The sequence below is a fragment of the Pyxicephalus adspersus genome, chromosome 2 (genome assembly GCF_032062135.1).
Source record: "Pyxicephalus adspersus chromosome 2, UCB_Pads_2.0, whole genome shotgun sequence".
NCBI lineage: Eukaryota > Metazoa > Chordata > Amphibia > Anura > Pyxicephalidae > Pyxicephalus > Pyxicephalus adspersus.
Window position 1 is genome coordinate 1498105 of NC_092859.1, and position 13867 is coordinate 1511971.

At 42.0% G+C, this 13867-nt stretch overlaps 1 protein-coding gene across 2 annotated transcripts in view; it reads left to right on the forward strand.

Annotated features, from left to right (window-relative positions):
* NLGN2 (neuroligin 2) overlaps positions 1 to 13867 on the forward strand; it is an 87659-nt gene that overhangs the window by 14041 nt on the left and 59751 nt on the right. For both annotated transcript variants that reach the window (XM_072399226.1, XM_072399228.1), the window contains exon 2: positions 3375 to 4293. In XM_072399226.1, the coding sequence (XP_072255327.1) occupies positions 3753 to 4293 (541 nt within the window). In that variant the 5' untranslated portion in view covers positions 3375 to 3752. The remainder of the gene's footprint in view (positions 1 to 3374; positions 4294 to 13867) is intronic.

A 13867-nucleotide genomic window follows, 5' to 3' on the forward strand; every position in this document is an offset into this window, starting at 1 on the left:
ATCCCATATCTCCTCTCTCATCCCTCTCTCATCCCATTACTCCTCTCTCATCCCATATCTCCTCTCTCATCCCTCTCTTATCCCATATCTCCTCTGTCATTCCTCTCTCATCCCATTACTCCTCTCTCATCCCATATCTCCTTTCTCATTCCTCTCTCATCCCATATCTCCTCTCTCATCCCATATCTCCTCTCTCATCCCTCTCTCATCCCATATGTCCTCTCTCGTCCCTTTCTCCTCCCATATCTCTTCTCTCATCCCATACCTCCTCTTTCATCCCATATCTCCTCTCTCATCCCTCTCTCATCCCATATTTCCTCTCTCATCACATATTTTCTCTCTCATCCCATATCTCCTCTCTCATCCCATCAACCTTCTCCTAATTTTGCATGTACTCTCATCCCTCTACATTTACTCCATCCCACCCTTCCTCTATTGTATCTCTCACCTTTTTTTTTATCCCGCATCTTCTCTGTCACCTCTCTAACCTCTCCATCCTAAAACTTCTCTAGCATATCACTAACCTTCTAATAATCCCGAATCTTCTTCTCTCTAGTCTCATGAAATTCTCTGTATTCTGCATCTCTTCTCTTACCTCATTACCCTTTTCTTAATCTTACATCTCCTGTAATATAGCTCTAAAGGTCTCTCCATCCCCCATCACTCCACCCCTTCCTCTTCAATTTTGTTCTTCTTATCAATTAAATCTTCTACCATCGTGCTTCTCTCTTTTTTTTATTCTCTTCCCATTCTATGTCTAATTTTTCTTTTCTGCATTTTATATCTCTTCTCTTTACCACATACTTTTATTATTGTTTCCTTTATTCTTTTTTTTTTTTTTTAATTATATTTTAATATAATAAGTTTACATGTCATGTCATACAAGCAAAATAAAACCCAAAGTACAACAAACCCATGTTCTTATTTAATTTATTTCAGATATGAACCAGATACACATGAAAAAAACATCAATAAAACATCTTTCCCATTAGATAGAAGAAACTTTACATTTTCCATTTTGAGAACCCTTCCAAATCGTATTCATAGCTCGTACCCTTGATCCGTTTCAAACTCCTTGACCATACATTTGTCCGCCGTCGACTGGCCCCATTATGTTCCGTCTTATACCCTAATTATACCCTAATTCATTCCTCCTGATACTGCTACAGTCAAATTTCCCAACATGTTCTTGTAGTCCCGGGATTCCTGGAACATTATCCAAGGAGCCCAAGTGTCCCAAAACTTTTCACCCTTCTTATATATTCCCAAAGTCAGGTCTTCCATTTGTTTAATTTCATTCACTTTAGGCAACCATATTCCTAAGCAGGGGGGTATCTGCTGTCTCCATAAACTCGGAATGCAAGCCTTTGCTGCAATTAGAAGATATTTAACCCCAGATTTGGCATAGGCTTTCTGTGGCCAGTCATTAAGGTGGAGGAGAAAGAATCCCGGATCATCAGGGATGGGTCGAACCGACATCTCCTGACATACTCTCCTTATCCCCAGCCAACATCCCTTAAGCAACGAGCTGGACCAAAAGATGTGAAGCATCAAACTTTTCTTTTTACCACATCTCTAACAAAGCTCTGAGTTTGAGGGGCATATGGCGTGTAATTTGTCTGGAGTCTTGTACCAGCGGTTAAGTATCTTATAACCTAGTTCCTGAGCGCCACAGTGGATGGAACTTTTATGGCAGTGCCCTAGCCTTGTTCCTTCTGTGTAAATTGAATATCTAACTCCCATTCCCAGGTTTGCAAATAAAGAGGGGTATGGCCCACCTTTGCTGAATTTGTTTCCTTTATTCTTATTTATCTTCTCCTCATCCTGTAACTCCTCTCTCTTTTCATTCATCTTTCCTCCATCTCATTTTCCCCTTTCCCCACTTATCTTATTTTCATCTTTTATTTCTGATCTTCTTTTACATTTCTCCCCATTCTGTCTCCTTCTTTCTCTATATCTCATATCTCCAATCTTCTCTCCTCATCCAATGTCCAATTTCTTCTTTACCTTTTCCTTATCCCTTCTCCCTGTTCTGACTCAACTTCTTTCATCCATATTACCGCCCCATCTGTCGTCATCGTCTTGTTGCTCATCAGCTTTGTTATCATTTATTCATTCATCTCCCAGTGAAAACCTTCATCATTTCATCTTCTCTTTTTTCTTTATTCAATGTCTATAGATCGTAGAAAGCAGGATGTGGAGTGGAGATCAGGGAATAAAAAACCCATACACATCCTCAATCCCAGTAAAAGTCAGGTCCATTGATTATGTCCCCAGCTGCACAATTTGTTATTTTCATTCTATTAATCTCATTTTTCATAATTTGGTTTTCCTAAATCACTATAGTTCATAATCTAAAATGTCTTCCATGATCCATGAATAAAACAGAACCCCGACTCTAAAGGAACAATTTACATACAGAACAATAGGTCCGGGCTTTTGGAGATTGTATGGTCTCTGTTAGTTCCCTGTATAATATACCAGCGAGCAATGGTCTAAATGGAGCTTTGTGGTCTGGAGGTGGAAACAGACCATAAGCAGCACCCAGGAACTCAGGAGCACACTAAAAACAAAAATTATATGGATGACTCATCTTCCCTTCTGTTATCGAGACATCTAACTTGCACAAATTCTGTGCTCGGTTGGATTTGATCAGTTCCTCTCCAGGATTTAATTAGGAGCTATATAATGCATGTGTGTCAGTAATTAAAGAAAAGACGTCGTGTATACAAATGTTTCCTTTATTGCAGCTGATTAAAAATTCAATCACATTTCAAAACTAAATCCAGAATTAAGAAAAAGGACGTTTACAGTAGTTATAAAATGTCCCAATTTATGGAGATCTATAATAAAGGAGATTACTTTATTCTGGACAAGGTAGGTCTGGAGGTCTTTCTGTAAGGATTTGAGATGGTTGGGTGGGCTACAGTATATCTGAGACATTTAGAAATTTCGGAGCACCTAACATTTGAATGAATGCCCTTGTCACCCTGCTCTGTCCCCTGTCCACTTTCCCTTTCCTTTACCCACCCACCATATTTCTTCTCCTTCATTGCCTACATTGCGGTCTCCCTTCCTTGTTCTCTCTCCTGTTCCTGCTTGCTCTAGCCCCCTCAATCTCTCGCACATTCGCTAATTATAAGTTTGTTACTATAATTGTTGGATTTCAAACTATAAACAGAAGGAACAGTTTAATTAAATAAATGATCCTGCTCATTATAATCGGGGGAAGCGAGAGGAGGAGGATTGGGCAGCTAGGTAGTGAGGTGGTGAAAGAGACTCATATTTATTGTCTTCGCAAAATAAACGTTGTCTGGTTAATTTCCTGTTTCTGTTTTCACCCCGAGCTTTTCTTTGTCTTGTCTTTCTCTCAGGATTTCAATGTCTGTCTCGTGGAGGCCCTGCCATAGCTCAACACCCTATGTACGGGTCCGCGATGGAACGTAATAGAATGCTGTCTACTGCACAACCTCAGCTTTCTTCTCTTGGTCTCGTAGCTGCTTCTTCTCCGATGTTCTTCATGCCCTCTGTTTTTGTCTTGGCTTAACTCTTTTCCTGCCTCCTATGATTTGGTACAAACATCATTTTCCAAAAATGTACCCTCTATGTTTAACTTTGCCTCAAAAACACATCACGCTCTTGTTGTAGAGGATTATCGCCCATTTATTATCCAAATTTTCAATGTTTGGTTCTCATTCATCTCGATTTTGTTTCACTTTTTTTAACACTCCAACCCCCTCATTTTGAAATGAATGTTTTTGCATAATTTTTTCCCCCCTTTTTACACCGATACTTTCAAACCTTTTGGGAAGTTTCCCCCTTTTTTTTTCGGCCCAGGATATCTTAAGAGATATCAGGAGACAAATTTTCTTCTCATGGCGCCGGATCTTCGAGCCCCCTTCATGCTCTGGCTTTTAGCCGCTTGCCCTGTGTCTGGGCAAAAAGGAGATGAGAAATATCCTGTGGTCAACACAAACTATGGAAAATTACGTGGCGTAAAGAAAGACTTGAACAATGAGATCCTGGGCCCTGTTGTACAGTACCTGGGGGTGCCTTTCGCCACTCCACCCATAGGAGAGCGCAGGTTTCAGCCTCCCGAGGCACCAGCATCATGGACAGAAGTACGGAATGCTACGACCTTTGCTCCTGTTTGCCCGCAAAACTTGCATGGAATGTTACCTGGAATTATGCTGCCTTTATGGTTCACTGAGAATATAGACGTGGTGGCTGGATACGTACAAAACCAGAGTGAGGATTGCCTATACCTCAACATCTACGTGCCCCTGGAAGATGGTGAGACTGTGTGTTTTTGTGATGTGCACACTGCTTGTGAACCTGGTGCAATGAATATTAGCAGGAATGAATGTCTACACACACAGTATGATATCATACGTCACACATAGTTACCATGGGATAATACAAACTACCATTGCATATACACCAACGACCATGTAAAAAAACTGAGGATGGCCTGACAATGATTAGGTGACACTGTTACAATTCTCCATATACACTGGTAAAGATCACATATATATTACTAAACATAGACCAATAATAATCATGTAGCACCAAATAATAATAATACACTGTGCACTGTGTAACAATAATGAGAGTACCCTAATAACTTCTGTACAATACCGAGTGCCAGCACATAAAGCTGCATTTATATTACCAGTCGGATAAATGTACTGGTATACATTGTATTATAATAGGCCCTTCAAAGTATAGCACTGTAATCGGGGAGCAGTGATGAGATCCGTTCCAGTTGGATGGATTTGACATTATAATGGCAGACATAATAATGATTCAGGGCTGAGAAGATCGCTGATCGAGCTGACAGGCGATGACTCTCTCCGCCATATCGTTAATAAAGACACAGATTAAGCATTGAAGCCTTCGGTGTTAGTTATAGCAGGATTCCATCGTGACTCCTAACTGTTTTGGCCAGTAGGGTGGTGATGACATTTCCCCAAAATTAACAATCGTAAATGCTATGTGTGACACTTGTGGTCCCCATAACTGTGGACTTTTGACTTATTTCCCATATCACCTACCATTACCTCCATATTCACCCTCATCAAATTCAGCAGCATGGTATGTAGTGGCTTGGGAAAACATTCATCATACAATGTGCCCTGAAGTTTGTTAAAATACTATTAACCTGAAAGAAAACCAAATACCAATATCTTCTAATGGAAATTCAGATTCATACCTCCAATTAGTTATGCCACTCACAGCTGTATCATCAACAAGGCAATTGGATCGCCAGTGGGTCCCTTCCAACCTTCATACTCCTGCAGAGCAGGGGGGATAGCCATGGGTACAGCACGACTATTCAAAATTATATCACTTTAAAATAAAAGATGGACTTGTAGACATTAGGGTGCAATCCCAGTCTGGCTTCATTGAACATCTTCCCATACATCGAGGTAAAAGACATTTCCAATTAGAAGCCCATCCAGGTTGCCCATTGACAGGAGCCACTTTATAGACAAGTTGATGCCAGGGTGGGAGAGACTCATGGGGTGCCATACATTGAACAGTTATTATGAACAGAACCCAACCAGAAGATAGTCTGGGGTCACAGCTAGTATACCAGAAGCCTTCACAAGTCAAGTAGAGAATCCCTACAAAGGATGAAAACCTTTATACTTAGTCATTGCCTTCGTACACCCAGTAGTTTCTCCTTTGGGTCCTCATACACAGAGTTCTTTTAGGCTCACCATGCAATCAGCATACAACCAAATTTAGATTTACCAAAACTATGTAACATGAAGACCTAGCTGAGCTATTTAATCAACTTGAAGCCCTCAGGAAGGCTCAACTGGATCTACAGGAGATCAAACAACTAAAATGTAGTGTGGTGAGCTTTAGGCACCAGTCAGGGGACACTGAGTGTTTTTTTCCTAGGCCTTTTCCCTTAGGCCATGTTCCAGAACACTGAGTAGACTTTATCTATGGTGCCGTCCCTGTGCAAAGAGTAGATATTTTTAGATGACCTCTAGGTGCTGTTCTGACACACTAAGTAGATTTCTTAAAAACAGCAGTCAAAGTTAATTGATTGAGATAAGGGTGCATTCATTTTCACTTTGGCCACCTTTCCCTTCTTTGGGGTTCAGTTTGACTGTCCAGAACTCTATGTATGATGTGCCTTTCCCCCACATATCCCCCCACCCTCGTCTGCCCTAATCTTCATCTCCAAAGGCAATTTCTCTGGTTATCAAGAATATAATTTACACATTAATTATACAATGACTCCCGACTTAATACATTCACTTTATCCAAATGTATTTAAAAAAATGCTACTGCTGCCTGAGTGGATCACTGTGCAACCAATGATTGGCCCCCCTGGGCTTTTGGGCCCTCTAGCAGTTGCACTGTCTATGTTGGCTATAGTTAGGCTAACCCTAGCTTGTGGTGAAGATCTCATTAGCAGCAAAATGCCAAGGAAATGAAAACCACCCAAGCTGTATAAAATGGATGATGGAGGTTGGAGTGTTTTTCCTCACTACCAATATCCGGTTTCTGAAGATTTTACCCAACAGCCTCACGGTGACCAATAGAAAACGGTTTGACATTTCTAAAACCCTTTGTTACTGTCCAAAGTGTCACCATAATCCCAAAACTCCTAAGATCCCCACAAACAGCTGATCCTTCTGGTTTTGGAAAAATGGTCCTGATTAATTAAAGCTCTCCAAGGCTGGAGAGGATACACTTGCAAACCTGGAATGGATTACTTCAAAGTCATTTGCTACTTGTGAGCTAATGTTTTGAATCCTGGACCAGATCCACTCCAGGTTTGTTGGATCACCCAGCCTCACTGATGAAAGCGTATCCTCTCCAGCCTTGGAGAGCTTTAATAAATCATGGCCAATTATTAATGGAAGGATTGTGCCGAGTGTATAGCCATAGTAGTAGTAGTAGTAGTAGTCACCATTGATTCAGGAATCCCTTGCTTTGAGGGTCATTTGCCTCCCTTGCCCGCTCTCCTCTGCAGATGTGAATAGATCGTGTAGTTTGCAATTTTCATCCTTGGTTTGATATCTATGGAAAACTGTAATCCTAATTATAAACATTTCAAGCACAGTCCATGAAAGTGAAATGCGTGCAGTATTTTCATTACCATGCGACATATAACGTTTTCAGTTAAATCATTACTGAACAGATCGGATAATTTCACATGTTCATTTTATCATTCTGGATGTAAAAATCAATACACAAAGATGATAACATGGGTTGTTGCTCCTTAAAGCTCTTCTCTGGTCACCAATCACCCCCCGCCAACTAATTCCAAATTCCTAAAATACTAGCTTAATTCAATGTCACATGACATGCTGGTTCTTCTGTTTTTTCTTTAACTGGCGAGCCAGAGGGTTCTAACTTGCACCCATGGGTGGTGTGGACCCTTCTTATTGGCTGCCCAGCATTGGGGTCCTCCAAGTCCCAGGGAGCTGCACAATGAGATAATGTTACAAATGTAGGCTCAGACTTCAGTGCTGGATCAGCCGCCTCCACCTCCGAAAGTAGTGCCAATGAGGGATGCACCTGCATTTTTTTGGCAAGGAAAAAATGGTGGATGGGAATCAGTGGAGGTGAAGGAATGAGAGGAGGGAGGTTGTGTATACCCAGAGATATCAGCTCCAGGATTGGAATAGCCAACAGGTATTAGGTGCCTATTGAGGAGATCAGCCAGACAATCATGTAGGGGTAGTGGGAAAATACTTCCTTTAAAAGTGCAGTTGTAGGATGATAACACTCCCTGTACTCTGTCCATGGTGGAGGAACGTTGTCACCCGAGGACAGGAAGTGTGTTAGGGCTACAAAATACCTCCTCCTTTCTATAACAAAGCAAGAAGATGTTCTGTAGTCCTAATATATTTGATAATCTTGTCCTAATAACAAGAGATAACAGGACAGCACCAGACTTCTACCAGGAATACCAGCACAGACATAACAAAACACTTTCAAAGTTCATTGGTAAGGTTTACATTACACACTTTGAGTAATCTATCTATAAAGCAGTGAATCTGACATTCAATATACACGTGGTGGAGAAAGTTCCAGGTCCATGTGTATAATAAACCCCCCAGGGTGTTGATTGGGCAGTGAAGGAGGAGCAGCACACTGATAAATCATCATTCTGCTCAGGGCAGCATGTTCCCGCTCAACACGTGTGGGCTGCTGTAGATCCTTGTTTGCTCCGATGAGCTCTGTTGCTCATCCATGAACTTTAATGTCTTTTTTTTATTATCAGATAATTGTTTTTATATCCCCTTGGAGCTTAGCAATGAGTCTGAAATGATGCTAATCCACTACACATTGTCTGATTAGGTGAGGCTGCAACACATTGGAAGCCTTAACGAGGTACCCTACCGGGCATGACACCTCTGTCATTGCATCATCATTTGACCTTCTGCTCCTTCATTGTCCAATCACAGTCACAGATGATTTGGGGGAAGAATGTCAAACCAGGCCCATGCAGGAAGATATAAAAGGTAGGCAGGTCGTGAATACCTGAAATCCCCAGTATGGGACCCTTGCTGGGAGTTGGGAGTTCAGCTCACAGTCACATTTAATGCTCCGTTGCTCCAATGTCAGTCAGTCTTTGATTCAACAAACTCCCCACCTCATTCATTGTCTTTTCTACTTTAAAACTCTTTCTATTGTTTTCTTGGCACCAGACAAAAGATTGAAAAGGAAAAGCAACCTACTTCCTGATAAAAACATGGAATCCAGCAATGGGCTGCAACATGTTGCATTGAGAATGTTCTGAATAATCCCCAGCTCAGTTCCTGGTCAGGTTTGTGAAAAAGGTGAAAGATAGGGGGCAGATCAGGACGGGGCAGAGGACCAGTGAGGATGAAATACCATTGCAGGAAGACTCTGTGCAGATGACTCTTTTCTTTAGAGGAATCCACCAGGCTTCCAAAGACCAACCTTATCCAATCTCTCAGCCATGGCAGGACTTTACATGTTACTGGGCCAGGCTAGTGACATTCACATATTTATATATTGTAACAAATAGTAAATAGGATTTAAAATGAGCCCTCACTAACCTCTGTAGATGCAGGCTCTGTGGAGCAATGTATTCTCAAAGTACAGTAGGAGCACTTTCATCAGCTCAGCTTTCCCAGCTCCCCACTACCTGCAATGACCTTTCACCTCAGCCTGCCCTGTTACCCACTACCTGCAGTGACCTTTCACCTCAGCCTGCCCTGTTACCCACTACCTGCAGTGACCTTTCACCTGCCCTGTTACCCACTACCTGCAGTAACCTTTCACCTCAGACTGCCCTGTTACCCACTACCTGCAGTGACTTTACAGCTTAGCTGCCCACTACCTGCAGTGACCTTTCACCTTCACCCCCCCCCTGCTTCCCTCCCCTAGTAGTGAACTTTCACATGAACTTCCCTGCTCCCCACTCCCAGCAGTGAATTTATAGCTCAACGCATGCTTCTCCTCTCAGCAGTGACTTGCTACCCTCCAAGGTGCACAAAGGGAGAGCGGAGAGCAGTCAGAAATACTTTCTGTTCAGACCTTGCTCAAGTCAGTTCAGTGCCTCTGCTGTGAATGTTGGGGATGTCTGCAGCTACAGCAAAGTAATGTCCAAGGGACGGCCATAAATTTATTTTATAGTATTTTTAGGTCAGGGCCTCCTCTGCCTGTATTAATGTCTGAATAATGTGCCAGTAAGGAAAACATTTACATGATATACTTACCTAATCCTATATTCCACCTGCAGAGCCCAGGTGAGGGTCACTAGGAATGATCAGGCAAATATAGCCAAACTACTTGCACTGTGAAAACTAAATTTTTAACAGTGGAAACATTTTCATCAAATTTGGTCATTTTGCAAATTAACCTTGCTGAATTTGTGAATTAATATCAAAGCCTCTGAAAATGATATTATCACAAATATTACTATAGAAAGGGGTTGTTGGGAGGTCCTGTGAGAACATGTCCCAAGTAAGATATGAAAATCATGGCTTATATTAATGAAAGTACAAGTATGGTTGGATTGTATATTTATGAAGCCACTGGCAGCTTGTTCAGTTAATTGCAAAGCCCCGAACATAGAATTCTTATCAGAATATCCAGAGGGGGTCAGGGGAACCAATGGACCGCTGAATTATTTGGGTAGGGTTAGGGAAAAAAAAAAATGACCTGCATTGCACTGCGATCATTCTTCCTAATAGATAAAATTAGGTAAAGACTGGAAGAAAAGACCATGTATCCTATGGCTGGCCATAGACAAGGCAGATGTCTCCTCGGGAAGGAACGGGAAGGAAGGTCCCAGGGGCTCCATTCATGGCCAATTCATCTTTTAGATTCTGGGGGACAATCGGCATGTGTATGTCCATCTTTCAGTGGTTCAGCCCACCTAAACCCCAAATTGGTAAGATATCTGTAGGTCTGATGTAGTTAGTCAGAGGGGCTTCTGTTTGTACACAAGAGGAACATCAACAACCCAAGGAAGGTTGGAACTTCCAAAATCCCAAGGTGCCCAGAAACCATCGAGCCAAGGGTAATGGCCGGAACAATGGCACCACTGTGCTCCCCGTGGTTTCTGGTGGTGTTTCGGGTGATTTCGGATTCTGGTTTCCATTATTGGACTTCACATTGAACATAAAGGATTTGTAATGTTATTTTTTGGCCCTCGCAACTGTATTCCTCACGTGGCACAAGGATGAACACAAAACCGGTTGGCTCCGATGATGTTCCCCCCACCCCCTCCATGGAGTCACCGTGAATATTTTTTACCCACACGTTTCTGTCAGTGACTAAACAGCTGAGATGAGTCAAAAATCTTAAATATCAGCTGTGATCTCATCCCCCTCAGACAGGCAGGAACATCACAAACCTCACTATAGATCAATATTTCTCAACCAGGATTCTGAGGAACCCCAAGCTACCTCCATAGGTTGCTAGGGTTCCCTTGGACAATGAGCAGTTTGTGTCTGTTAATTGAAGTAACACCAATGACCTGTAAGGATGACATTCTTCCCACTGGTCACCTCTCTAATGTACTGTGCGCTGTGGATATAGAAATCATCATAGGGGTTCCTTGAAGTCCCTCCATGTTATAAAGGTTGCTGTAGATCATTCATCCCTCCGTAAAGCTTTGTGGCCCCTTTGGGCAGGTGACATATGAAGAGGCCATCCTGTGATTTCAGCCATATGTAAAGCTTGGTGTTGCGATATCAATCCCAAGAGCTCCATGCCCATAGCAGGTCCATAGACCCGGGAACATAAATAAAGCGATTCCCAGACAAGTTGCGCCATTTGCATTTTCTAACACGCAAGACATTAATTGCTCCAGCAGGCACTCAGATGTTCGATGAAATTTTCTGGACATGATTCATTTGTGTGCCATTAGATTTTCAGACAGTGAATTTGTGAATTGATTCAATTGTCTCCATCAGTAATGAGATTACCACTCTAGCAGTCTGAAATCCAAGCCAACATCTTGTCGGCCACATGGCCTACCTACACAGCACATACGGTGGATATTATGAGCTGGTGTGTCGGTCTATGGCTGGGCGGTGATAAGTCCGGGAGGAAGGCAAGTCCTAGAGGCTCCTCTGCCATTTGCTTTTCATTTGTGGAAAACATTTGCAATTGGATCTTTAAGCCAGAGTAGTCTTTCCCCTATAGGATGGTTTGGGTGCCCACTGGTGCCACTTGACCCATAACAATAGATGAGTTCTTCAAGGAATTTGCTGAATTCCATTACTGACCTCTTGTTTTGAATATGCCATGTGTCAGGTTGGCAGACCAATCTGATGGCTTCGGTGTTTTCTTGTTCATTGACCTACCCAGTAGTTCTGTCTTTGTTGGCTGCACACTTGTTCCTTAACAATGGCTCAGGACATACAGTAGTCGTCAGACATCTATAAATTTTCAGCAACGATGATGATGACGTCCCTGTTCCTCCTCAGTTTTCTTCAGCAGTTTTTAGAGTTTTTATATCTCAAACCCCAATCTTAGGCTAGATTTTTGTTTCTTGAAATAGTCCATTGCAATGGTCAATCCAGAGCTAACCTTGCAGTACCTCTTCTTCACCACAATATGTACCCAGTTTTTCCCAGATTGCCTGATGTCCACTCAAAGCACATAATGTGAGCATGGAGCGTCCTGGCCCTGCCCCCGAGGAGCCATGACTGCAGAGCCTTCTGTATACTGGTGCGGCACTGATAACATTTTGTCTAGGTTGCTGTTTGAATCAAGACAAGCCACCCAGCACAGAGAAGAAGCATGGCTGAAGTAGACCATGGCATAACGTGACCAGCCTGAAAACCTTGGGAAAAGTACAAATCTAAACAAAACAATGAAATGTTGCCAGTGGGGCCACAAAGACAAGGTGTAATTTTTAGCTGTCATAGGTTGGAAAATGCCCTAAAATTCAACTCCAGTGCTCTAGGCTAGAACAGTTTACTAATGGTCATACCCCCCATAGAACTGAGGAAAAAAAGGGGGCACAGTGTGGTCACGCTCCGGGGCCTAATGCAATCCTATGTAGACACAATGGACCTAATTTATTAAAGCCCAATGTGCAACCTCTACAGAAGGAAACGTCTCCTCAATCTCAGCATTGGGACCCCGATATATACAGCCTCCGGCCCCATCCATTTCAGCGTCTCCCTGGTGGCCCTAAAGCAGACTTCTGATTCCTAGCAATACAACCCAAAGCTGGCAGACGGCCCGTCTGAGGCTGAAAACGATACACTGCGGATCAATACTGTGTGCGAGATCCGCTCAGACGTAACACTGGCTTTAAAAGGACGGCAGTATCAGATCCCAACCGCAATAAGAGACATCAATAAACATTCGCAGAATTCCTTCATGTGTCACCTTCCGATAAAATGTTTCCATACAGACGAACAGTCTGACTTAAATGGCTGATATTGCTTTCCGTAGATTGTGAGGCCACTATAGTGTACCTTAACCTGTCATGTGACTGAAATATTTACTATAGGGGTGTCACAGGGACAGGAAGTGACAAACATCTCCCCAATGAGTCACATAGAGGAAAATGGTAATTTTCCTTACTATATATAAAAAAAATAATCCCAAAAATAGTTGCAGTTACTTTGTAACACTGATCTCTAAAACTTTTTCATAAAAAAATTGTTGCCAGGTATTGTAATTTGTGTATACTTGCAGCCCAATCATCCACCCTCCTTCAGACCAAATTCCACTTAAGTCTTCTTGTGATAAATAAAAGTAAAACAATCACAGTAAAATAAAAAATGTTAAGTGTTCCCCGGCCTTACACGTGTATGTAAAATGATGCCTACCTATGGTGCATGCTTGTACATATGACAATGTTGGGGTCATCATGTACGTCAGGGTGATAGAAATAATTCTAAATTCATTATTTATGGTCCACTGTAAGCTGATCAGTGGTAAAGACCCTCAAAGCGCCCCCTCTGGGCAATATTGGGTATGATAGTTTGTCGGTGTTTAGCAGACACACACAATTTATAGGCTTGTCGTGGTTTGTATCTTCTCTCTCAACACATATTTTATATTTTACAATTTTTTTATATATTTTTGGTAGAATTTGATTGTATTTGTATGCTGTAAATTGGCGCTCCCCACTGCACCATTGGCTAGTTACAGACAGCCCATGGCCCGGTGGTAGGGGACCCCTGCTCTAAATTAGGAGTATATATCTTTCCCAAAAATATGATAAGCAGCTACACAAATATCATGTAATATAAAAAAATTTTAACTTTGCAGGATTTCTGCTAACAAAACATATATTATTAAGAAACAGTATTTATATAGCGCCAACATATTACGCAGCGCTGTACATTAAATAGGGGTTACAAATGACAGACTAATACAGACAGGGACACAGGCG